The following is a 27,349-nucleotide window of genomic DNA, read 5'->3' on the forward strand; positions in this document are numbered from 1 at the left end:
GTTTGGTAAAAAGCCTCACCAATTTGCTTAGGTGACTACAGATCCAGACCCTTGGATCTTAAGAACAATGAACAATCCTCCCAACACTTGCACCCCCCCTTTCCTGGGAAATGTTGGATAAAAAGCCTCACCAATTTGCATAGGTGACCACAGACCCAAACCCTTGGATCTGAGAACAATGAAAAAGCATTCAGTGTTTTACAAGAAGACTTTTAATAAAAAATAGAAGTAAATAGAAATAAAGAAATCCCCCCTGTAAAATCAGGATGGTAGATATCTCACAGGGTAATTAGATTCAAAAACATAGAGAACCCCTCTAGGCAAAACCTTAAGTTACAAAAAAGATACACAGACAAATAGTTATTCTATTCAGCACAATTCTTTTCTCAGCCATTTAAAGAAATCATAATCTAACACATACCTAGCTAGATTACTTACTAAAAGTTCTAAGACTCCATTCCTGTTCTGTCCCTGGCCAAGACGACTACAGACAGACACAGACCCTTTGTTTCTCTCCCTCCTCCCAGCTTTTGAAAGTACCTTGTCTCCTCATTGGTCATTTTGGTCAGGTGCCAGCGAGGTTACCTTTAGCTTCTTAACCCTTTACAGGTGAGAGGAGCTTTCCCCTGGCCAGGAGGGATTTCAAAGGGGTTTACCCTTCCCTTTATATTTATGACAGAGTGACTGCCAAATGCTACCATATGGAACTAGTAACTTTTGTACAGTGGAAATTACTTCACAATATATTGTTTCTATCCATGCCTTTCAAGATCATGCATAGCAAATAGCAATGTTCACAAAAAGGGTTAGAGTACCATCGCTCCTAGGGCCTGGTCTACACTGGGGTGGGGAGGGGAAATCGATCTAAGTTACGCAACTTCAGCTACGTGAAGTTGACGTACTTAGATCTACTTACCATGGTGTCTTCACTGCGGTAAGTCGACGGCTGACGCTCTCCCATCGACTCCACCTATGCCTCTCTCCCTGGTGGAGTACCGGAGTCAATGGGAGATTACTCGGTGGTCAATTTATCGCATCTAGACTATACACAATAAATCGACCCCCGCTGGATCAATCGCTGCCTGTCGATCCAGCAGGTAATATAGACAAGCCCTTAGTATCACACGAGTTTCATGCCACTCTGACTGAAAATCTTGAGGACCCTTCCAGCCTTACATTTCTATGATTCGATGAGGGCTTGACTACCTGGAGACTTAATGCACATCAAGCTAGGGTGTGAAGGTACAGCTCATTAGCCTGCCATGCGCTAAGTAACCGTTTGGATTCTGCTACCGCAATCCAAAAGTTGCTCAGTTTGCATTGATGTGCTGCTGTTTGAAACAGCAGTAGGTCAAAGCACACTACAAACTTTTAGTTTGCAGTAGCAGGGTCCATGCGGCCAGTAAGCATGCAGCAGGCTTGTGAGCTTTAGATGTACACCCTGGCTTGCTGTGCACTAAACCTCCATGTTGAGCAAGCCTTGATTCCACCCATGAAAACGAATCCAGACTAGGGTCAGGTGTGAATTCAAAGCAGATTAACTATTCCTGATTAACTCCTTCTGTGGATGCTCTTATTCTAAATCAGCTTAATTCACATCCCAAATGGATTAATCTAATTCAGAATAAGGCAATTTTATTCCATTCTAAAAAAAGAAAAGGAGGACTTGTGGCACCTTAGAGACTAACCAATTTATTAGAGCATAAGCTTTCGTGAGCTACAGCTCACTTCCTCAGATGCATATCGTGGAAACTGCAGCAGGCTTTATATATACACAGAGAATATGAAACAATACCTACTCCCACCCCACTGTCCTGCTGGACACTTTTATTCCAGAATAGCTCCCCATGTTGACAAGCCCTTAGAAATCAAACAGAAAGTACAAAGGCTACTGCATTTAGGGGTGGATGTAACATAACAGCACACCGTGAAACAAACAGTACAACTCTCTTGGTCAAATGTGCTTTTTTCTCCTGCTTCTCTTTTGTTGTATTTCTCAGAGCACAGAACAGAGCCTTTTGTTGTAGTGACCTTGAAAATAAGTTCTCCAAGGTTTTGCTTCATTGCCACTTCAGGCAATTACCCCCCCTTGAGAAATATAACAGATCTGACAGCATGTTGGTTTCGTGCACCAGTGATTAAAGGTCAGACAGCTCTGAGAGAAGAAAGTTACCCCTTGACGCCTTGCTATGTTTCCCAGTATTGCAAAATGTAATAGGGGGATCTGATTATTAGTGGTTGGGTTTGCGATGACTGGGAGAGCCACAGGGTGAATTACCTGCTGCATGCATGCAAAGATTGCAGGCCTCTTGAGACATCTAAGTAGACTTGTGTGCAGTATTGGTGGTACATGTGGGTACCAGTGACATAGAGAAAGGCAGGAGATTGGTCCTGGAGGCCAAATTGAGGCTGCTAGGTAAGAGATTAAAGTCCAGAACCTCAATGGTAACATTCTCCGTAATGCTTCTCCTTCCATGTACAGGACCAATTAGACAGGCAGACCTACAGAGTTTCAATGCATGGATGAGACAATGGTGATGGGAGGAGGGATTTATTTATTTATATTAGGAACTGGGGAATTTTTTGGGAAAGGAGGACACTGTTCTGTACATTCTGAGGGTATCTTCTGAGGCTACATCATACAGTCACTTGCAAAGCTTGCCCCTCAGCACCCATTATCTTTGGAGAGGGGCTGACATAATTTCCCCTCTCTCAACTCATCAGTGGGACACCACTGGCCGGTTCTTCACAACTGGCATCCACACAAGGGCAACAAATAGGACAACTTTCTGCCCATCACTCTCCAGCATCCTGGAAGACTCTTCTTGAGAGGGAGATGCATGTGCATACCTCATCATTAAGGAGCAATGGGACTGAGAAAGAGTTCTGAGACTAGGCCTCTCCAGTCATTGGTCCACTAGTGAGAACATGATTTGCAGAACATCACTATATGGTATCTTGTCTACAGCTGTGCAAAAAATGATTTTTTTCCATTTGTTGGCTGAACCAAAATATTGAAAGAAAACATGTCATTTTTGGATTGACTCAAAATGAAAACTTTCCAGTTTACTTGGTAAAACCAAAAAAAGGAAACAAAAAATAAGTTTTGGGTCGGACATTTAGTTTGATCCAAAATAAAATATTTTGTTCTATTTGAGGTATTTTGAACTGCTTGTTTTTATTAAAAACCAGAGGAAAGACCATTTCCAGAACACCAGGAGGAGGTGGTGGCCCCTTTAGTTCAGAGGATAGACCACTCATTAGCGATCTGAGACACCGGGGTTCAAGTCCCCCCTCCGCCTGGTTTGGAGTAGGGTTTTGAATTTGGAATCATTGTGAACAGCAGCAGAACAGCTTCAAAAGGAGAGACTGAGAAAGGCTCACCCCAGAATAGTTCAGGATAGTGCCCTAACCACTGCAATGTAAAAAATTGGAGTGAGGGGGATTATTCAGCAAATCCATGTCAAATTAACAAATAGTTCTGATCAACTCAAAGCTCAGAAGCCTGAGTACTAAAGAGTTTTGAAACCCTTCTCTCATTTAAGTATTGCATTTTTTATTTTCCTATTTTTTCTTTCATCTGTTATTAGCTGGAAGACATCCTAGACTCTAATTTCTTTATTTTCATGGTGTGAAAATGAAAAAGTGATTATATGCAAGCATGTGGGTGTGACCACCTGTGGTGGGCCTGACACCGCACCGGCCCTTTGTGGCAGGGGCAGGGTGGGGTGTCAGAACCTCGCCACTCCTAAATTCACGTGTCCGCCTCTCTGTGCGCAGCCAGTTGTGGCTTAATGGCCTCCTTCCACCCAATCGCCCCTTGGTCAGGTTAGTGCGGCCTAGTGGCCGGAGTCCAGGTTACTTGCCCCAAGTGTCAGGGCAGTGTGGCCCAATGGCAAGGGTCCATATAAATCACTCCCCGCATTGGAGCAGTGCAGCCTAATGGCCAGAGTCCGTACAATCCCCTTCGCAAGTGGGGTAGTGTGGCCTAGTGACTGGCATCCATGTAACTCTCCCCAAGTGTCAGGGCAGTGTGGCCCAATGGCCAACATCCATATAATCCCCCTCTCAGACAGGGTAGCATGGCCTAGCGGCCAGATTCCATAGGATTCACACAGTGTGGTGCTGGGGAGTGGTATGGGGACCCGGGCCCATCCTCTCCACTGGGTCCTAATCCAGGGCCCTGGTAGTGGCAAGCTCCCCTTGCCATCAGCTCGGTGGGGATCTGCCCATAACATGCCGAGTTTCTGTGCGGCTCTAATGCCATTTGCCTCTAAAGTTCCCCGGATCACTTCCTACCATAAACGCCGGGTTCTCCGCTTTGGGGGGTCCTCCGGGCTGTTCCTCTCCAGTGACGAACTCCATCTGGGCATCAGGGTGCGCCCTGGCTTGGCTGGCCTCTGGATCCTGGTGCGCAGGCTGTCCCTCTTCAGGAGCTGGTGGTATACCTCCTTCCCCTCCTGCAGTCAGCCCAGACTAAGCAGCTCTGCAGGCTTTTATACGGGCTCTCCAGTTGAAGCATGCCCAGCAGAGCCTCAGGGGCATGGCTTCCTCTGCTAGGAGGGAAGGGTTAACCCCTGCGGTACCAGTCTGGGGCCACTCTGCCCCGTCCCACCACCCATGAAAGCCACCTGGGGAAGATGCCATGTTTGGTTTAGATACACTTGTCTGCTGCAGGGTAGACACATGTGCCTGTTGTTACCAACCTAGAAATCAGTAGCCCGAGGAGAAGTAAACTGACAGACTAAATAGCAGGTGAAATTCTTTATTGGTTTTCCTGAGCTGATGCTGGATTACAGCTTAGTGATGCTCACACATGGAACCAGAGGAGCTTTATGCATTCTTGTCACATAGTCTACACTGGTAACCACGTTATATTGTTTGTCCACCTTCTCTTTAGGAAGCACTGTGATGCGCATGATGGCCTTTGATGCTGATGACCCTGGTACAGACAATGCTCTTTTGAGGTATAATATCCTTAAGCAGACTCCTGACAAACCATCTCCAAATATGTTCTTCATTGATCCAGAGAAAGGAGACATTGTCACAGTGGTATCACCTGCATTGTTGGACCGTGAGGTAAGTGAATAATTTATCTATGTAAATATATATACTGTCCTTCCATCCATGTGGGCCTCTTCAACATAGCAGCTGAGCATACTTGTTGATAGTATTTTTATGTTACATGAACAGAGGCTCAGAAATGTTCAGATGTTGAAATTTGCTCAATGAAGCACTGTATTGTAGAGCTTTCCATTTGACGTTGGTGTCAGAGTTTGTATACCATGCCCATCATTTGTGAATCTGGTACCACAGGGTTGATAGACAATGCATTTGGCATTGGATTCGGAGGAATTTTTCATTGCATAACACTGGACATAAAATCACTGGAATGAATAAACTTTTAGAACTTGAAACAGCAGTTGTCTGCTGGTTTGGAACAAAAGGCAGACATGATTTCCTATCTGACCTTTTATGAAATTGTGCTGGGTGTTAGTCTGGCTCTTTAAATACCCACTGGTCTTAAAGGGAGTTTCCTGGCCTGTGGGGACAAAGTTAATTGAGTAATGCTTAGTTCTTATAATCAAAAAACAAAAACCAGTCCCTTCCTGCAAGCCAGAAGGAATTTTAAAGAGCCAGACTGTCTCTACATTTGTTGGTAAAGGAGAGCAATTCAGCAATTATATATATATATATATTTGGAATGTGTAACTGACGTTTAACATTGTGAAAGTCCAGATTTTTCTGGCAGCTACATCACCTGGAGCAACTCCACTGACAACCCTTTTTTCTGGTATTGCTGAGAGTAGAATCCTCTGTCCCGCAGAAGCAAATGCTAATATTTGCAAAAGTTTCCTTTTTAACCACAGGGTCTCCAGTTCAAAACCTTGTTATTGTTTTCTGAAGTCAGGCTCTGCATTTTTTATTCCTAATACGTAAACAACCTCAAGATAAAACCAATTTACTGGAAATTGAAAAATCAATGGAAGGTGATGAACAACCCTACCTTGCCTAGTATGCGCCAAAGGTCAGTGGTAATACATGAAATAATGATGCTATTTACATACAAGAAATCTGTCTGAGATTGAACTGTTATTGCTACTGCACAGTGTGTGCTGAAAGCAAGACTTGATCTCCCCAGGATTTCCTATTAACTGCTGATTTGATACTTTTGTGTGGAAAGTAGGGTGGCATCATTTAATCTCGCCAAAATTGCAAAAGTGGTTTTTGTTGCTACTGCTTGTGTTGAAAGCATTATACAGCTATAATTGGAACTGTGCAGACCTTTAGCACTGAAACCCAGTGTTATCTGGGTTCAAATGTGTTCTATAATTAACTTTTAGCTGAGAATACGGGCTAACCCAGGTCCCTTCCATTTCTACCATACCAGGCTCTCCCTCTCTCGCAGGCTCTGACCCCCAGTGACTTGCCTTCATGTGTCTTTTGGGGCGACACAGTGGCCTGCAATCTCGCCTTTCCTTCCAGAGTCTTCCTGGCAGTAAACTAGCCCACTTACCCATCATGCCACCTGGCACTTTTGTAGTCATCCAGCAGTTCTGCTGCTCCTATCCAGCATCTTCTAGGGACCAATAAGTAGGCCCGCTGCCTCCCCTGAGCCTGGATTCACTTCATCAGAGGAACTTCGGAGCCTGACTGCAATCCATTCATAGGCAAAGGCTTGTAATAGCCCTGGAAAATTAGGTTCAGGAGAGGTACTATCTTCCTATGTATTTATACAGCACCTAACACAGTGGGGTCCCCATCCTGAGTGCTGGTGGCCTTTAGGCACTATCATAATACAAATAATTATAAGTGGGCATGGTTATGCCAACTCTTCCCCTTCTATAATGTCAAGTCACAGTAAAAGGAACTCCTATCTCTCATCACAATACTATTTTAGGGTGTCTCAGGCTCCAGACTGGGGGATTAGCAGAGGCCCAGGATGAGACTGGAGTAGCATATCTCAGTTCCACTGCTGCTTAATAATGAGGCATACACATGCATTTCTCTCCTAGGAAGTCTTCCAGGATGCTGGAGAGGGATGGGCAGGAAGCAGTCCTATTTGCTGCCCCTATGTGGTGCTAGCTGTGAATAGGGTGACCAGATATTGAGTGTGAAAAATCGGGACTGGGTGGAAGGCAGGGGGGTATAATAGGTGCCTATATAAGACAAAGCCCTGAATATTGGGACTGCCCCTATAAAATTGGGACATCAGGTCACTTTAGTTGTGAAGAATGGGTCAAAGATCCCCGCACTCATGATTTGAGGGAGAGGAAATTGAGCCAGCCCCTCTCCAAAGATTATGGGTGCTGAGAGGCAGGGTTTGCAAGTGACTATATGATGTAGTCTCAGAAGATAACCCCAGAATGTACAGAAGGAAGTCCTACAGGGAAGTTTCTTGTTGAAACTGACACACAGTGTCCAAGCTTGCACAGCCTCCAAGTTTCAGGTGAACCATGAAACCAGACAAATTGAGCCAGCTGTTTCTGACCACCAAAATTACAGCAGTTTCATGTGAGCCCTAGTTGCAGTCAGCCCAATCGGTCTTATTTACCAGTCCTTTTTTATTACTGTATATTTTCTCTTGAAACACAAAAACAATTGCCAATCAAGCGGGTATTATCCTTAATTATTCTGTGTACGTTCACTGAATAACAAGGGAACCAACTGAGGAAACTGTGGCTATGTTTAAGGTGAAACATACCAGGTAGGCTAAACTGCCAAAAAAATCTGGCTCTTATTATTCAAATGTGAATGCACTGGAAGTTGATATAAATGCTTTTAAAGCAACTGTGTTAAAGTGATAATCAAAGTTAGTCCATGTTTTCTAGCTCTTTTATTCATTTTAGTCATTCAGTAGCTGCAGATGCTTATGTGAAGCCTTCCCCTTGACTTGAGCTAAATTGACAGAATGTAAATTGCTACTTTTTTATTTCAAGTTTAGTTTCTTTCATGTTTGTGTATCATAGGGAAGCTGCAAATATTGCCCAAGAGGGAGTATTGAGATGGAGAGGTACAAGGCATCTGGCAGTTTTTGATTTCCCTTTTGAACATAAGCAGCAACCCATATTATTTCTTCATGCTTTTATATTTTAAGAAGAGCTGCTCTGAGACAGCTCAGGGAGTCGTTTCTATGCAGAAATTCAAGATCTAGGTACTAACCCCCAACCAACCAAAATCATCAGAGCTAGGTAGCTCAGACTTTACACATGAGTAAACACACCCAGGTGAAGGACTGGTTGTTCCGAATGGAAAGACAAATGTTGAGGTTATTGTTTTTAATGAGATTAAGACCAACCCTCCCCCCCCCTCCGCCCACATATATTTGGTAACTCTCTAGGAAGTAAAAGAAATATTTAAAGGGACATTTATTTGACTAAAAAAATATATATGTAACTTGCTTTTTGTGAGCCTCAACCTACCATCTGCTCCTCCCACGCAATTGAGCAGTTTTTATGGCTAACCACACTTGCCTCTAAATGAAGACCAGTTAAGATAAATTCCTAAGAACCTTCAGAATCTTGATTCCTTGGACTGCCTTTAAATACCTTACAACTGGAAAACCTGCCCTTATATTAGAGTGTGAACAAAGGTAGGTGAGAAGGAACATTAAGTGTCCTCTTCTGAAGATGAGCAATTCTGGGATCAGTTATCAGGAAGAATTTGTTCAGTCACATTATCGTTGTCAAGTGTGCAGTAGCCACAGTGTTCCCTTCTTCCGCTACCTGGGGGGAAAGGAGATCTGAAGCCACTGTGAGCCGAGTTTTCCTGCACTACCTGTCTGCTTTTAGAACACCAGGCTGGCTACAAAGGTGCTGACTCCGTGGGTGCTTCAGGGCTGAGCACCTGTGGAACAAAAATTAGCGTGTGCTTAGCACCCGCCAGCAGCCAAGCTTCCCCTCCCCCCACCGCCTCCCCATAACTGTTCCATGGCATGCAGAATGCACTGGGAGGCAGGGAGTAGGTGGGGATGGGGTGCGCTCAGGGGAGAGAGTGAGATGAGGCGGGGCAGGGTGGAGTGGGGGTGGGAAGAGGGAGGGGAGATGGAGCTTGAGGGAAGGTGTGGAATGGGGGAGGGAAGAGGCAGGGTGCGGGCTTGGAGGAAGAGGTGGAGTGCTGGCGGGTCTGGGGGGTAGTGGGGGAGTTGAGTACCCCCCCGGATAGAGAGGAAGTCTACATCTATGATAGCCTCAATCTTCAGAAAATATTGAAAATATGACACAATAGTAACTAAATATTGTAGTATTAAACAGTATCATATGCCAGAATTTAGGGCCCGATCAAACTCCTGTAGTAGTTGATGGGAGTTTTTCCCGTTGACTTCAGTGTGAGTTGGACTGGGCTCCTGCCTAGTTTGCCTAAATACTGTTTGTCAGATAATTTTTTTTCTGTTTTGTATTAGGGGGAGTTAGAATATAGCAGTATAACACCCCCGCCACTAAGTTCAGGCCTGGATATGTACTAGAGTTGGGGATTTATTTTTGAGAAATAGTTTATTTGCCAAAAAACACAGTTTCAGCTCAGCCAAATCTATTTGTGAATTCATGTCAAATTCCGCCAATAGATTCATGTCCCCAGCCTCTCCCACAAAGGATTTTTTAAAAAAGTCAAAACCTTTCCTTCTGACATTTTTTAAATGAAACATTTTAACTTTTCATTTTTAAATGAGGTTTCGGTTAGAAATGTAGGTAGATTTATTTAAAAACCAGAGATAAGCTCTCAAAAATGAAACACAATGTTTTGTCTCAGGTAGAAAAAAATGATGAGTTTAAAGCATTTTTTTTAATGATGAGAAAAAATAATTTTCCATTTCTGGGTGGCACTAAAAAAATGTTTTCAGATTATTTGGTTTGACCACTGAGCTGAAAAAAACCCCTGTGATTCACTCATCTGTAATGTGAACTGCAGTGAAATTCTAACTGCAAAGTTCAAAGCAGATTAGGACCCAAAGTTTCAGCTTGGACCTGTTTCTGTAACACATGGCCACGTGCAAAAAATAATGATAGAAAAGGTTATTTTCTTCAGTTTACAGGGAAAATGACAATAAGGCATATATAGTAAGCTGAAAGGTCCAATCTGGCAAACAGCTGAGCACTTTAAACTCCCATTCACTTTTGGGGATGGGAGTTGAAGGTGCTTAGCAACTCAGAGGAAGTGTTCAGCAATTTCAAAAATGATTATGCCCTAAATCTATCAACATTTATATTATTTATGTATTTTTGAGTTTCCAAATTGTTTCCAAAAGTGCATGTTCCTCAGAGTTTGCAGCAAACTCTAATAATTTATGGAAGAAGATCCATTTTCATTTTAAGAAGGCATGTAAGGACATATTTTTGAAGATTTATGTTCATTTTTTTCTCGTGGGACTGGAGCATCCTTGAATGTGCCAGAGATGAAGATTGAAGAGCATAAGGGGGCAAATTATACCTCCAAACATCCACTGGAGAAGACATTTTGATTCATAGATTCAGAGCAGAAAGATGCCCTGTACCAAAGTGTGCAGTCTAAATAGAACATAGCAGAATTTCACCTAAAAAAATAATCTGATGTTGTGTAAATGGTCTGCAGTTTTGTATTTTAGGGGACAAAAAATCCATTTCAAAGTGACACTTGCCTGCAGTGAGCAAGAAATAATGCTTCTTATGTGAATACTAGAAAAGGCAGCTGTACTTTCATAGAATCAAGTTCTCTTAAACCTCTTTGATAGAGCACTAATCATTTTTATCCATTACCCACTGTGCTCTTTTGCAAGTGTTACAGAATCAGCTTTGTGGAGGAAAATATCAGTTCTTGTCTGAATTGAGGGGTATATAGAAGCTAGTGCTACCTCTATCCAAGTAAAATGCTGTTCACTCTACTCCTAATATGGTTTGATGAATAAATAATTTGCTTTTTGTTCCTCCTAGGAACTGCTGCATTTAATTTGCAATATAGTTAAAATAGTTTGAAATATCTACAAAATGCTGTAGTATATAGAATCATAAAAATGTAGGGCTGGGAGGGACCTTGAGAGGTCATCAAATCCAGGTCTTGTGCTAAGGTAGGACCAAGTTAACTGAGAATATCCCTGACAGGTGTTTGTCCAAGCTGTTCTTAAAAACCTCCAACAATGGGGATTCTGCCATCTCCCTAGGAAGTTTATTCTTATTCCAGAACTTAGCTACCCATATAGTTAGAAAGTTTTCCCTAATATCTAACCTAAATCTCCCTGGCTGCAGATTAAGCCTATTACTTCTTGTCCTACCTTCAGGAGACATGGAGTACAATTGATCCCCATACTCTTTATAAAAAGAAAAGGAGGACTTGTGGCACCTTAGAGACTAACCAATTTATTAGAGCATAAGCTTTCGTGAGCTACAGCTCACTTCCTCAGATGCATATCGTGGAAACTGCAGCAGGCTTTATATATACACAGAGAATATGAAACAATACCTATTCCCACCCCACTGTCCTGCTGGTAATAGCTTATCTAAAGTGATTTCCAGCACAAATCCAGGTTTTCTCACCCTCCACCCCCCCCCACAAATTCACTCTCCTGCTGGTGATAGCCCATCCAAAGTGACAACTCTTTACACAATGTGCATGACAATCAAGCTGGGCTATTTCCTGCATAAATCCAGGTTCTCACATCCCCCCACCCCCATACACACACAAACTCACTCTCCTGCTGGTAATAGCTCATCCAAACTGACCACTCTTCAAGTTAAAATCCAAGTTAAACCAGAACATCTGGGGGGGGGGTAGGAAAAAACAAGAGGAAACAGGCTACCTTGCATAATGACTTAGCCACTCCAAGTCTCTATTTAAGCCTAAATTAATAGTATCCAATTTGCAAATGAATTCCAATTCAGCAGTTTCTCGCTGGAGTCTGGATTTGAAGTTTTTTTGTTTTAAGATAGCGACCTTCATGTCTGTGATCGCGTGACCAGAGAGATTGAAGTGTTCTCCGACTGGTTTATGAATGTTACAATTCTTGACATCTGATTTGTGTCCATTTATTCTTTTACGTAGAGACTGTCCAGTTTGACCAATGTACATGGCAGAGGGGCATTGCTGGCACATGATGGCATATATCACATTGGTGGATGTGCAGGTGAACGAGCCTCTGATAGTGTGGCTGATGTTATTAGGCCCTGTGATGGTGTCCCCTGAATAGATATGTGGGCACAGTTGGCAACGGGCTTTGTTGCAAGGATAAGTTCCTGGGTTAGTGGTTCTGTTGTGTGGTATGTGGTTGTTGGTGAGTATTTGCTTCAGGTTGACATATTTGAAGACTGCTATCTTTTCTCAAGACTTAATGTACCCAGATGTTTTAGCCTTTGCTCATAGGTCAGGTTTTCTAAACCTTTTATCATTTTTGTGCTGTCCTCTGGACTCCAATTTTGTCCATATCTTTCTTAAAATGTGGCACCCAGAACTGGATACAGAACTCCATCTGAGACCTCACCAGTGCTGACTGGAGCAGGACAATTACTGAAGTTAGCTGTAGCTCACGAAAGCTCATGCTCAAATAAATTGGTTAGTCTCTAAGGTGCCACAAGTACTCCTTTTCTTTTTATGTCTTACATATGACACTCCTGTTAATACACCCCAGAATATTAGGTTTTTTTGCAACTGCATCTGATTGTTGACTCATATTAAATTTCTGATCCTCTATACCCTCCAGATCCCCTTCAGCAGTACTACCATCTAATCATTTATTTTCCGTTTTGTAGTTGCACACTTGATTTTTTTTCCTTCGTGTGTGTAGCACTTAGCACTTATTTATATTGAATTTCATCTTGTTGATTTCGGACCAATTCTCTGATTTGTCAAGGTTGTTTTGAATTCCAATCCTGTCCTCCCAAAGTGTTTGCATCCCCACCCAGCTTGGTATTATCTGCAGATTTTATAAGTGTACTCTCCACTCCATTATCCAAGTCGTTAATGAAAATATTTAATAGAACCAGACAGAGGACTGACTCTTGCAGCACCTGCGAGATAGACCCTCCCAATTTGACAGCCAACAATTGACAACTACTCTTTGAGTGCGGTCTTTCAACCAGTTTTGCGCCCACTGTTTAGTAATTTCATCTAGACCACATTTCCCTAGTTTTCTTATGAGAATGTCATGTAGGAGTATATCAAAAGATACAGCACATCTAGCACCCCTCCCCCCAGCATCCACTAAGCCAGTAACCCTGTCAAAAGAAGGAAATTAGATTGGTTTGGCATGATTTGTTTTTGACTAATCCATGCTGGCTATTCCTTATAACGTTATTATCTTTCAGGAGCTTACAAATTGCTTGTATAATAATTTGTTCCAGTATCTGTCCAGGTATCAAAGTTAAGCTGACTGGTCTAATATTCCCTGGGTCCTCTTTGTTCTCCTTTTTAGAGATAGGTATTATGTTCTGTTATATTACACTATATATTTAAAAGAGTCATCTGTAAAGAAAATCAATGCAGATATATGACACTGGACCAAGTTCAGCAAAGTTAAGTTTCTTGTACTCTGGAAATTCACCTCCAGGGCACCCTGGCTAGCCACTACATATTTCCAACAAGTGCCCCCCACATTGTCAACTGTGCTGACCTAGTACTGCCCACTCCTCCAGTGACACTGAGGTTGCATCTGCTGTGTATCCCGGCACCCTGGTCCCTCATTCTGTACCTGCTACCTGTGAGCTAAAGAATTTATGCCTTCAGGTTGCATAAATACGGGGTGACTCCAGCCCACTGTGTTGCTATTCAGTTTGACTTTTTGTGAAGTGGGGTCAATCGCCATGTCATCTAGTATTGTTTCTTCTTACTGATTGCATGACTGAAACATCTGAAACAAGAGAAGGATGAATGATGGCTAACTAGTGAATACTCTTGCTTATGCATGAGTTGGTGGATATTCATACTCAGAGAAGCTATTACCTAAGAAGTCATGCAAACCAAATGTTCTTGCATATTCTACAGCACCAAGATGTGTAAGCATGCTTGGAAGGACTAACCATTTGGACAAATGTTGGCATGCATGACTTTTGAAATATTCAGCCAGCTCTTTTTCTGACCGTGAATCATTAAATCATCCGTTGATAATACTTTGCCATTCTAAAGGGCAACAGTACATAATACAAAGCTTTTGCTTTATTTTACTGACCACATTTTCAAGTGGACACTACCCTCTGTACTCTTCTCTTTCTTTTTTGGCAATATGCATCTTTAAGCAGTCCATACACTTCTTACTTTCTCGTTCTAAATGTTGAACTGACAGCATGCTCTCATTTTTAATGAAAAAAATTACTGGTTTCAGCAAATGTATTTCACACTTGAACTTTGTATTATACTCTAGAATATTCATATTTACAATAATTTTAGGGAAAACTATAACTTGAATTAGATTCAGCTCTGAATTAGAATGATTGTATCATTTTATCTTATCTACAGCTTGAAAGTCCCACCCTCCCTTTATTTTGTTTGCAAGATAGTAAATATTACAGCTGGATCTCATTTCCTAAGCTCCATTTTTTTAAATAAAAACACTGCATTATCTGTCAATCTAAAAAGATAGAGACCCAGGAGCCCCTGACTTTACCAAGAGGACTTACCAACTGCTGGATTCTTTCTGTAGCCCAGAAGGGATGGACATTAATATATGACTGGCTAGAGGGCTGAGTCACAGAAGAGACAGACCACCATGGGACCAGAGCAGCTGTCAACAGGGGGAGCCAGGAAAAAAAAGAACCTTACATGCCCTGCCCAATCACTGAGTGGCACCTGCAGCGAGTGATCTCCTTCCCCCGCCAAGAGAGGCTGTTCAACAAAATAAGACTCTAAATGATATCCTCTCTCTCAAAAGGGACGTTGATAGGTTTTGATTGTTTGTCCTATATAATCACTCAAGTGCTTCATGCCTTGTTTTGATGCCTTTCCCCGTGTATACCCCAACCAATAAATGTTCCTTCTTTAGTATGTTTGCCATGAAACCAAGCAAACTGAGGCTTCCGGATACCAAACCCCGCACCCTGCTTGGCTGTTTAATGTTGTGCAGTGACAGGATCATGTTAACTCCTTTGACTTTTTGGGCCCATTATTCCACTGAAATTAATACAATGCCCTTTGTGGCTTCTCAATCCTATTGCTTGCTGGTGTAACAGAACTAGCCACTGGACTCTATGCACTAGCAGAGGGTGCAACTGGATTTAGCAGCCAGACACCTGGCTTATTCTATGAATCTGCCACTGAAAATTTTGGTGGGATTATTATAAACACCTTATTTATTGATTCAAGAGAGCCATTTTTCACAGAGGGCTTTTAATGTTTACATTGGCACAGAGCTAATATTTCTTGTATTTTGTTTTTAATAAAGTAACTGTAGCCCCAAAAGAGAATACATTTCAGCTATCAGCATTTATTCAGAATATACAGACAGCTGCTATCATGCTTAGAGTAGCTCTCTGTCAGCGCCTTGCAGATAACTGGGTTTTTATCTTTCAGCAATACATCAGTGGCAGAGAAACTTGCTTTATTTAGACAAGCATCATGTCCAGAGAGGTTGCAAACTATCTGCGGCAAGTGGTGCCCAACAAGCCAGACCCATCCCATGCTAGTAAGCACGTTAATAGCCACTTATACAGCACACCAGGACAGGTGGCTTGAAAAATGAAGGGTTTCAGAGTAGCAGCCATGTTAGTCTGCGTCCGATGAAGTGAGCTGTAGCTCACGAAAGCTTATGCTCAAATAAATTCGTTAGTCTCTAAGGTGCCACAAGTCCTCCTGTTCTTTTTGAAAAATGAACTCACTGTGCTGCTGGGAAAATTTGAAACTACACCAAAGACATGGGCCACTGGAGAAGCTGGAATCCTTTTAAGATGATGTTCGGTGCCATATCACTTGCTCAGGGTCTTCGTCTCTTAGTTTCTGCTGTGTATAGAAGATGAAACTTGTGCATTAGAGAAATGGAAAGAGTCAGTGAAGTAGCATGGAAGAACATACTGAGGTCTAGGATAGACACATAAGTACTTTCTTCTTCCTGGCATGTCAGAGACCCAGAGAAATGAGGGAAGGGGAAAACAGATTTCTTTCCTTGCCCCTGGAATGTCTGTCTGAGAGTTAGGAAGAGATGGCAGACAAGCAGTCAATTGGCCCCAGGAGAGATTTATTTCAACATCATAATAAATTGTAGAGAGAGAGAGAGAAGGAAATGGTCTCGTGAATGCCATTAAACTCTTGGCTTTTGAGAGTTCTCCGGTACTAGTCTCCATCCTCAAAAAGTCCAGCTATTCTGCAGCTAGTGGAGTGTCTTTGTTTGTTTTACAGGAACTCAGTGATATTCAGTGGAATACGCAAGGTAGGTGGACTATTAAGAGCCTGACTCGCCATTGCCTTGAATGCTTGTGCAGTCATTTGCCTTTATGCAAATTGAATATGAAGTGGGTATAAAATGTTACCTTCTGTCTGAGAGACTGATTTGGGAGGGGTAAACAACGACAGAAAATTCAAGGCAATGGAGAATCAGGCTGTAGGGGCCAAATGTTTAGTTGAAAACGAGTGTGTGGTGTTAGGAATGAGAGTACAAAGGAGTACTTTCTTCTTTACAGACACTGGGACTAATAAACCACTGGTCCTGTCCCTGATGTACATTTACACAAGTTGCCAGTGGGTGCATGGGACTGGCAGGATGACAAACATCCACTACATGTTTCATGGTCCTGCCCCCATACCAGCAGTCAAGAGGTGATTGGTAGAAATCAATAAGACAGCTCTATGCCATCCAAGGATTCTCCTAATAAAAGTTCCTAGTGACCAGTCATGTTGGTTCATAGCTCCATTGGAGCAGCCAGATGCAGGCTTATCGCAGTCTAGTATCTGGCTCTAGCATTGATGTAGATGAACTTTTTAATTTAAAAAAGGAAGCTAATATCTGTGCTCACCTGTAGCATTTTGCTCATCTGTAATGATCTTACATGTTGTTGTTGTTGCTTTTAAAGGAATCCATTCAGCAATTTATTATGCTTTGTGATTTTGATATTGTATTCTGTATCCAGAAACAGTGAGTGTCCTTGAGATAGAACAGCCATTTATGATGCTCCTGGTGTGTTATATTGTTCAGCCATCAAAGATTTTAATGGAATAGAAAATTTACTTCCTATTAATGTCAGTCTTTTTAAATATATGTACAGAATGACTATTAAGCTACCTGTTGGAGTATGTGAAACTAAAAAGGATGACTATAACATAAAAGATTTGGAAGAGGTTTGCCAGTTTATGGTCATACAAATTAGTTTTTTTTTTCCATGAAGAATTTCTGCAATGGGAACCCTTATTATTCCCCTTATGGTATGATACCCCTTATATTTTGACCCATCCCCTTTACTTTTCTACCCCTCTGGGAAAAGTTTCTTTGGCAATATGAGTATGGGCTTACACATTTTCTTATCAGAAACACAATGGCAAACAGACTTGGTACACAAAGTATTGACAGCTATTTTTTTTTTTTTGTATTGCTTTATATAGAGACCAGTTCAGGACAGCATTTAAGCATGTGCTTAACTTTAAGTATGTGCTTAAATATGCCATCACTAAACTCAGAACAGCCCACTTCTAAGGTAGTTAAGTGTCAATTTACAAAGGGGGAAACGAGGCACAGAGAGATTAAGGCCTAGACCTCAAAGGTCTAACGCCCATTGGAGTTAGATGCCTAAATACCTTTGAGAATCTGGGTTTAAGTGATTTTACCAAAGGCCACACAGGAAATTTGTTGAGAGAGCTAGGAATATAATCCAGATCTCCTGACTCCCCACCCTGGGCTTCAAAACCTTAGAAAATGCTTCCTCTCCTTCCCCACACTAGTATTTCAAAAGACTACTAAAACATATATATATTTCTTGGCTACATGATAACTACGGGGTTACATGAAAGGGGAGGGGAAGATAATAGCTATATACAAAGTATTTGAAGGATGTAGACACCAAGTATGAAGCAGAATCATTTAGGCAAGTCCAGCCAGAGGTGCTGGAACAAGAGATGCTGGGGTGCTTCCACATACCCCAGGCTTGAAGTGGTTTCCATCATATCCAGGAATTACAGTTTGTTTCAATGGCTATCAGTACCCCCACAATAAAATATGTTCCAGCAACCCTGGGTCCAGCTGAATATTGGAAAGCTTCCTATTAGAGCTGCGTGAATAATGGATTTGCTGGCAATTAAAAAAATTTGGGTCAAAGGGTTTTTTCTCCAAATTTTTGACAAATCAAAAAGTGAAGAGAAATATTTTGGGTCAAATGAAATATTTAATTTCATCAGTATCTAAATTAGAACTTTAGATTCGGCCCATTTTCAAACATTAGTTTTATTGTTTTTTCCAAATAAAACTAAAGAAAATATTGAAACTCAAAGTCATTTAAAGTGGAAAAACAAACATTTCACGTAGAAAATATCAAAACAACGCTTTCTGGGTTTTTTTTCATATTTTTGTCCATTTTCGCACTTCAGCAAAACGGACATGAATTCAGGTGAATGTTTAGGTGACATTGAATCGGCATTTTTCACACACACACAAAAAAAGTTAGGCCAAAAATGTTTGGCCAGCTCTGTTCCCAATATTTGATATCTACTAGATATCTGTTATCTAAAAGCGAGAGATGGATGTAAGGCACCAGGTCCATCATCCTGGCTAGTGCTCTTGCTGATCTCCTTCCCAGGAGTTCAGAAGGTAGGTCCATTCATCTTCACTGTCTGCTGCCCTACTGAGCTGGCTTTTTCTTCTTTTGGTGGTTGGGTTGGGCTGCATGGGCCCAGAGCAGCTGCTTATAACCCTTTCCTTACTGGTGTGGGGTTTGTATGCCCAGAAGGAAAGGGTTAGTTTCCAAAATGTGATGGTTACTTCCCCTGCTTTTTTGACAGACAGACAGACAGACACCAGGGGGTGAAGAGACAGGATACTAACGGTAGGGGAAATATAAGCTTTTGTTGATGTTCTCACAATTCTGGGCAGCAGAACAGTCACATATGTATGCTGTCAGCTGGCAGGTTGGCCACTGCAGCTGTTGCTCTGGGTTCTGGCTTGCTTTCCCAGGCTAGGACATCATCTGGCTGGTCTGAGCCATCTCCCTTACCAGTCTCTCTCAGGCTGGGAAGAGCTGGATGGGCCATCTCATCTGCCATGTTGGTGCCATGTGGTATAGTTGACCTCAGGATAAGATGAAAAGCAGAGAGAAACAGAGGACAGGAGGAAAAATAGTGTGGAAAGGAACACACAAGAGAAGGGAAGATACAGTCAGTCTCACATATCTCCAGCTGCAGTCTCCACTGGTGTGGCAGTGATGGCCAGGAACCCCCTTCTTATGCTGAGGTCTGGATGTCACAATGATGTAATGACTCTCAAGGTTCACAAGTGGAGGACAAAGTCCCTGGAGCAAAATGGGGGACTGAAGGCCTTCCCCCCGTCCTTCAGGAATCCCTCAGTCAGCACACACTCCCCTTCAAGTCTCTTTTTTTAAGGACCCCAAAATGGGGTGATAGGAGGAATAGTCCATCCTCTTATTACTTTGTCCACCCATTCGGCCTAATTTCCAACACACCAAGTTTAGTCCATTGACTTTCAGTCATACATTCTTTTCTGTTTACCAAGTATGACCTCAACACAGTCCTTGATTTATATCAGTAAGCCTTTTGGTTTGGATTAATTCAGTCTTTCTGTCTCCCTTTTGTAACTCTTCCCACCAGCATTTGTTGTTGTAGGTTATTGTGACACGTTATGAACTTCCATTCACTTCTTACAGCTGAACTCAAATTAGGATGAATTTGCAGATCCAGTTATTACAACAGGAGCTTGCACCCCCTGCATGTATGCTGACCCGCTCAGGGCTTCGCCTGAGGGGGGGGTTGGATGGGCAAAAGAAAGGAAGATTCCACAAGATCCACACGTCTCCTTCCTCAGATATGGGGAATTCAGCCACATGGGCTATTTTGACTGCTAGGATAGAGTAGGCCTCTGTGCATCAGCCCCAATGCAGCCTATGATCTGAGAGTAGGATTGATCCCACTCCTTCCTCTGCAGAGATTCCTGTTCCCAGACATGTTTCTTGGGCTGGGCAAGATGAGGTATCTCTTATTGCACTGTATAGAGTCCAAGATGCGTTGAAAGGAAAGGAATAGGAAGTCTGGCCATCTACATGCTCTTAATTACATCATTGAGGCTCCCATGCACCTAGGGAGAAGGTTGAAGAGTTCTCTGTGCTTCAGGGAGACCAATTTAGCCTTCAATTGGCATGTAACTAGAAACAGTTGGCACAGAGTGCCCTTCAGTCCTTCCAAGCACTAATATTAAGAACTTAAAGTTAATGGGTCTCCCTGAAAATGCTGAAAAGTGGTGGTTAGAGAATTGTAACGGTTGTCTACCTGTTTAGTTCAGTCACTTGCTGTACTGCAAGGAGAATTTCAGCTGAAAAAAATGTGAGAGTTCTTTCCTATTCTCAATGCCGGTAAAAGCCTGAAAAGGGAAGCAAGACTTTGAAATCCTTTTGTTTACTGGGTGAAAATCACTTTGGCATTTGCCCTGATCACTCACCTGCCCACTTCAGAAGAAAGAACAAATGCACTTATATCAGGGAACAATATTATAAATTCTATATATAGAGTTCTATATATTCTATTCTATTCTAAATTCTATAAATTCTATTCACAATCTTTTGTAATGGTGAAGATCTGTGAAGATCTGTCTGATTCTCGTGATGAGATAGCAGTGGACATGGGCTTATCACATTTTGGACTTTCTTGAAAATGCTTCAGGTCCTCCTCTGTTTGGACTAATTGCCTGTGGAGTTAGATTGGGACATTCAAAGAGGCCTAACAGAGTAAAACACCCATTTTTCATTAAACGTCAAAAGGGGCCTAAGTGAGTTTCATTAAACTCACTTAGGCTCCTTTTAAAATCCCAGGTCTCTGGCTGGTTTTGTGTGTATATGTTGGGTGGGGGGGGGGGGACAGCTAAGTCATCCATGAAGCACATTTCCTTTTCCACAGACAAACCAGTCTTCAGAAAATCCACTCCCAGACACTAACTGGCAAGACTTGGCTGGACTCGAGATACAATCTAAATAGAAAACCACATATTCTCTGAGAGTGATAGCTGATTATTTGACAGTGCCTGGTGATCTGAAATAGTCTCTCCTCCAATTATATGAGTGATGGATAATTGCCACAGTGTCGAAATGAGGTCAAAGTACTGCCAGCCCACTGAACCCCAAACACCCCATAGACTTGCAATTTAACATACACGTTACAGATCACCAAAGATGTTTATACAATATAACCTATTTAAGCACTGTACAAAACACAGAGAAAGGCATGGTCCTTGATCCAAGGAACTTACAATCCAAATAAAATATATATACAACAATGATATTTATGCAATCTACTTATTTTTTCAATGTTTCTCCCTTCCATTTTCTATAAGGAAGGACTGGACATCATGTGTTTGGCCACTCCTAAAGGCTATTGGCCATTGGTATACTTGCCTTCCACTTGGAAGGAAAGACAGGACTGTATCAGTAACAAAGTTCCTAATATTTTTTGTAGTCCTGAAGATGCCATTGAGTGCCACCCTCAAAGGGATTTAGGAGTCAGCATAGTATGATTGGAATCCCCTATATAGGCATCTCCTCTGATGTCTTGTAGGCTATTAGTTGTATGTGATCTTTTCCCCGGTTTGTATCTATGTAAATTCTTGTTTGGGATAGGAATATTGGGAGTAATTCTGAGACCAGTTTCTGCATAGCTAATGTGTTGTGAAAGAAGAATTCTATGTGGTGTACATGCAGTGATTATAAGCCTAGGGCAACACTATCCTAATATTATGCAATGGATTAGAAAAATAAACAACGTATAAAGTTGTAGTTGGTTTGTAAATTGATGATCTCCAAGGAATATTAATATATGAAGTTTCCTGCCCTTCAAGAGTGTCCTTGGAACCTAGAAGGAAATAATTTGGTGACTATAGAGTTTCAAGGACTGAAATTATAAGCATGAGGAACATGGCCATCAATAGATAATGCTAAAAAAGCTGTTACCATGCTTCTTTGTAACAGAACACTAAGTAGGGTGCAGCATGCTCAATGCATTGAGCTTTGTGTTGCTTCTTCATATAGTCATAAAAAAGGGAATCCCTGTGAATGTATTTAGTCGGCCTACTCTTCTGTGCATCTGTAGGCTTTCCCTATCCAGAGCAGTATCTGACCATGCATTTTTACTGTCCCAAGGGCAGACTAATATGTAGAGTATACCCCGCCCCCATGTTGACCCACACAGAACGTACACAGCCAAAAGAGGATATGCTTCTGCAAGTATGAAGAGTCATTACTCCACCTCAGAATAGTTCAGAATGTGCTCTTGAGGGGGGATTTGGCTTGTGCTGTCAGGACTCAGTTCACCGAAGCGTCATCCTCCTGATGACTTTCCATGTACTTTTCTATGACTTCCCTTTAAATAGTTGAAAACACAATAAAAATATGTTGTGTTCATGTCTGGTACTGTCATCTTAAGGGAGTGATCGAGTCAGTGCCATGAAAAATAATTTCATGCTGCATCCCTGCGTAAGATAAACTCCCAATGGGAAGTTAAAAAGAAAGTGTTATTCCTTCATTTGTGTTCACTGCTAATAAGAAAAAAAAGAAGCTGGACACAAAAACCTGTTATAGCCCTGCTTCTAAATTAACATGGTAATACCAAGGGAATTTATTCTGATTTCACACTGATTCTGCAGTGATGTAACCCCCATTAATTTTAGTAGACTTTCTTTTGATTCATACAAGTATAACTGAGATAAGTCCTTCATTCTTAACACATCCTGTTGTGACTTGTATTTTTTAGGGTTCTCATAACAATGCCACAAAGACAATCTAAAATATTCCTTAAAAGATTTCCTCTTAAAGTCCAACCAAGAAATTCCTCTTCAACTCTGAATACTGCACAATTGTACCTGTCCGATGTGCTGGAATACTTAATCACAATGACATGGATTAAGAAAGGAATGGTGACAGCCTTTGCTCTGAATTTAATTGAGCTCTGTTGGTTTATGTAAGAACCTTCACGTAGCATCTTTTTCATTTAATAATGTCAACATCTAGAAGCACCAAGATTCTTTGCTGTTGAAGCACACAAAACATATTCAAAGGAAAAAACCTCTTTGGAGAGTATGGGATAGTTTGGATTCCTCTTTTACCTGTTTTTTATACTTGATAAATCAATAAAAAGGCAGTCTGAGAAGGGGTATATATAAATAATACAATATGTATTTTACTTAAATATACCCTGTAAATTCTTACTTTAATAAAATATTCAGAGATATTTGTCACAAATAAGTGTCCCTTTGGAGAGAATTAGATAGAGATAAATTGTTGGATTAAAACTTCATGAACATAAACCAATGCGGGATGACAATCAAATTCTTCCCCTTCTGGCTCTTGGACCAATGAATTTCTCAGAATATATCAAATCGACTAGGGAATTATTTATAACACATTAATGCAACATTTTGCTTACTTCAGTACTTGTCACTGTCACATGCAAGGCAAAGTGAAGAGCTTTGGAGTCTTAATTAAAATGGGACTGCAAAACTCAAACTCTTCTTGGTTTGGAATTGTTGGACTTATTTTTTAAATAAATCCAACAATTCCAAACCATAATTTGCATACATAGAGATTTTAAAAGCTTAAAACTTTAAACAATAAAATGAACAAGCCAACAGTAGCATAACTATACAGGTGACCATTGAAGTGTGAAAACAACTATCCTTACCACTGAGAGGCTGGTGTTTTCTCTATATAAATATTGTGTTGTGTTTTGATGCGTGTCAATATTTTGTACATGACTGATTTTTCAACCCTCTGGAAGCTCTCAGAGTGGTATCTCAGTGGTCAAGATCTAGCTATTTATGCAGGTAATTCGGTTTTCTGATTACATTTTATAGTATACTCCTGGAGCCTTTATATTTTACCTGGATTGCAGGTTGGAGAGTATGTATCTTTTTTATTAGGATCTCAGTTTTATTCAATAGAAACTCATATGGCAGGAATCCCCCTTCCAGGAAACTGTACATTTAAATCCCTTAGGACCATATATAAAGTAACTCTTACAGGTCCATGAATGGCTATTAGCCAAGAGGGCCAGGGATGCAACCCCATGCTCTGGGTGTCCCTAGAATCTGATTACCAGAAGCTCGGAGTAGATGCCAGGGTATGGATTACTTGATGATTTTCTGTTCTGTTCTGTTCATTCCCTCGGAAGCACCTGGCATTGGCCACTATCGGAAGACAGGATACTGGGCTAGATGGACCATTTGTCTGAACCAGTATGGCCATTAAAATCAGTATGGCCATTCTTATGTCCAGGAAGATATTTTTTACCTAGAAAAGTGTTTTGTAGAATATAAAATTAGGGCCAAATTGCACCATCATTTTAAAAGCTGAAATCCCTGTTGAAATGAATGGTACACTAATGTCACAACTTATGCATGTACTTTTCTCCTAATGTGCACCCCATAATGACTGTATGGTACCGCTTCACACTACTGACCTAATTACATGATAATGGTCCAAATCCTGTTCTGATTGAGACCTTGTTCACCCCATTGAGTTTAACTTTCCTTTATGGAAACTTTCACTTTCCTTTATGGAAAGTAATTTAGGATATTGATCTGCATGAAGTTTGTACATATATTAGATTATCTTTAATAGTCCAGGCTACATCTTCACCCCAGTGATGAAAGGTGGTATACTGGGTCATGTTTCCCCAATGAAAATCTGGAGTAACTCCATTAACAATAATAAAGTTGCTCCAGATATACACCAGTGCAACAGAAATCTGGAGATCAGAATTTGTTGTCGATAGTTGCTGTAGTTAAATGGGGTGGGGGTAAGAAATTTTATTCTGGATGTATGGCAATTTAATAAACATCTGTCATGTATATTTAAAACTGCCATTTCAGGATTCTAATTATAACATCTCAAAATAAACCCTTCTCAAAAGAGAATTGAAGTGACAGTTCACGCACTGAAGAAAATGAAACATGACGTTGCTCGTTCTCCTTTCGTCCTAGAGCTAAAATTTAAATTAATTTTCTTCTTCTGACAGAAAGTATTTTAATTGGAAATTATTTTTGATTGCAGTTTTCAGAGAGGATTTGGATTCTTCTATGTGTGTGTACAGACGTTGTTTAGTGCCTTCATAATATTGTAGTAAATTAATCATTTGCAGAAATTTTAAATAGTTGACAGCTGCACTGGCAATTTTAAGGAAGGCTAAACAATTAAAAGAATAGAGGTAAAACACTAATGGTTTTTCCCCCATAACTCAGCACCTTCAGATATACCTCATGTTTAGCTCATTGTTATGGGTACCTGTCATAAATATAAAGGGAAGGGTAACCACCTTTCTGTATACAGAACTATAAAATCCCTCCTGGCCAGAGGCAAAACCCTTTCACCTGTAAAGGGTTAAGAAGCTAAGATTACCTCGCTGGCACCTGACCAAAATGATCAATGAGGAGACAAGTTACTTTCAAAGCTGGAAAGGGGGGTGGGGAAACAAAGGCTCTGTCTGTCCATGTGATGTTTTTGCTGGGAACAGTTCAGGAATGCTCTTCAGAACTTCTGTTAAATTAGTAAGTAATCTAGCTAGAAATGCCTTAGGTTTCCTTTTGTTAAATGGCTGGTAAAATAGGTTGTGCTGAATGGAATGTATATTCCTGTTTTTGTGTCCTTTTGTAACTTAAGGTTTTGCCTAGAGGGATTCTCTTTGTTTTGAATCTAATTACCCTGTAAGGTATTTACCATCCTGATTTTACAGAGGTGATTCTTTTACTTTTTCTTTAATTAAAATTCTGCTTTTAAGAACCTGATTGCTTTTTTATTGTTCTTAAGATCCAAGCGTTTGGGTCTATGTTCAACTATGCAAATTGGTGAGGATTTTTATCAAGCCTTCCCCAGGAAAGGGGGTGTAGGGCTTGGGGGGATATTTTGTGGGGAAGACGTCTCCAAGTGGGCTCTTTCCCTGTTCTTTGTTTAACACGCTTGGCAGCATAGGGTTCAAGGACAAGGCAAAGTTTGTATCCTGAGGAAATTTTTAACCTAAGCTGGTAAGAATAAGCTTAGGGGGTCTTTCATGCAGGTCCCCACATCTGTACCCTAGAGTTCAGAGTGGGGAAGGAACCTTGACATGTACCTAATTGTGAAAAAACAAAAGATATGACATCAGGAGTAAGTAGACGGCAGGAGTTTAGATGTACTTGCCATTATAATTTAGGGCTATTGTGAAATTCTTTACTGTATGATTCAGTGAGTGTGCATCTATGTAGCTCCTCCCCTGAAAAGCTTTGAGAAAAGTTGGGGAGCCGAATTCTGAACTGCTGCATAACCTCATGTACATTTCATTACCTTACCCTCACTAAGACTCCTTTGGACCTATTCACCCATTCCACAAATGTGTAAGGGAGTCTAAATTACAATCTGGAGAGCTAAACGAAGATATTAATTAAAGTAACCCCCAATCTAATCTAATTTACACCTTCCAGGCCTTCTGCCTGGGAATTTCTCCCACTGAGAGCTTAATCAAAAAGCCTATTGAGGTCAACGAAATCTTTCCATTAACTTCAAATGGCTTTGGATCAGGGACTGAGACATCCGTACACATCATTAGAAAGGGTGCAAGTAGCTCTATATGAATCAAAATGAGTGAATGTGCACAGCCATCACCTGACAACCAACCTGTTGAAGCTACCAGAAGGGAAATACTAGGAAGCCAGCCAGTCAGCAGAGCAGTAGACAGTATAGAGTAGACAGGAGAGTAACAAGAGGCTCCCATAAAATGGACAAGAACAAAGGGAGGATTTAGACTGGGACTTGGCATTTGAAAAGGGGAGAAAAATCATCTGCAGGGGGAAGAGTTGTCCTGATATTTTCACTCTGCTTTTCATTGATAAAGTAGTATTGGATTTAGCAATAGAGATCCTGTTATCTATATTATTTTCATTTTCCTGGGTTTCACTGAAAACAGTGTTGAAAACCTGGTCACAGTTCTCAGTTAGAAGGATTTTCAAGTGACTTTGTAGCACAAGTCCCACTGAAGGGCAACACGACTTTTGCTCTCAAGTCACTTAGACGCCTTTAAGACCCTTACTAAACGGGGGAGGCAAAATAGTGGTAGATGATGTAGAAAAAGCTGAAGTACTCAATGCTTTTTTTGCCTCAGTCTTTACAGACAAGGTCAGCTCCCAGACTGCTGCACTGGGCAACACAGTATGGGGAGGAGGTGAGCAGCTCTCAGTGGTGAAAGAACAGGTTAAGGACTATTTAGAAAACCTGGACATACACAAGTCCAT

At 41.2% G+C, this 27,349-nt stretch overlaps 1 protein-coding gene across 1 annotated transcript in view; it reads left to right on the forward strand.

The window, feature by feature from the left end:
• The window catches only part of CDH13 (cadherin 13), a 797,859-nt gene that overhangs the window by 568,142 nt on the left and 202,368 nt on the right, over nt 1-27,349 (forward strand). Inside the window, exon 7 of the mRNA XM_084644551.1 lies at nt 4,901-5,079. Within this exon, the coding sequence (XP_084500677.1) occupies nt 4,901-5,079 (179 nt within the window). The remainder of the gene's footprint in view (nt 1-4,900; nt 5,080-27,349) is intronic.

Source organism: Lepidochelys olivacea (genome assembly GCF_965140295.1).
Source record: "Lepidochelys olivacea isolate rLepOli2 genome assembly, chromosome: 12".
Lineage (NCBI taxonomy): Eukaryota > Metazoa > Chordata > Testudines > Cheloniidae > Lepidochelys > Lepidochelys olivacea.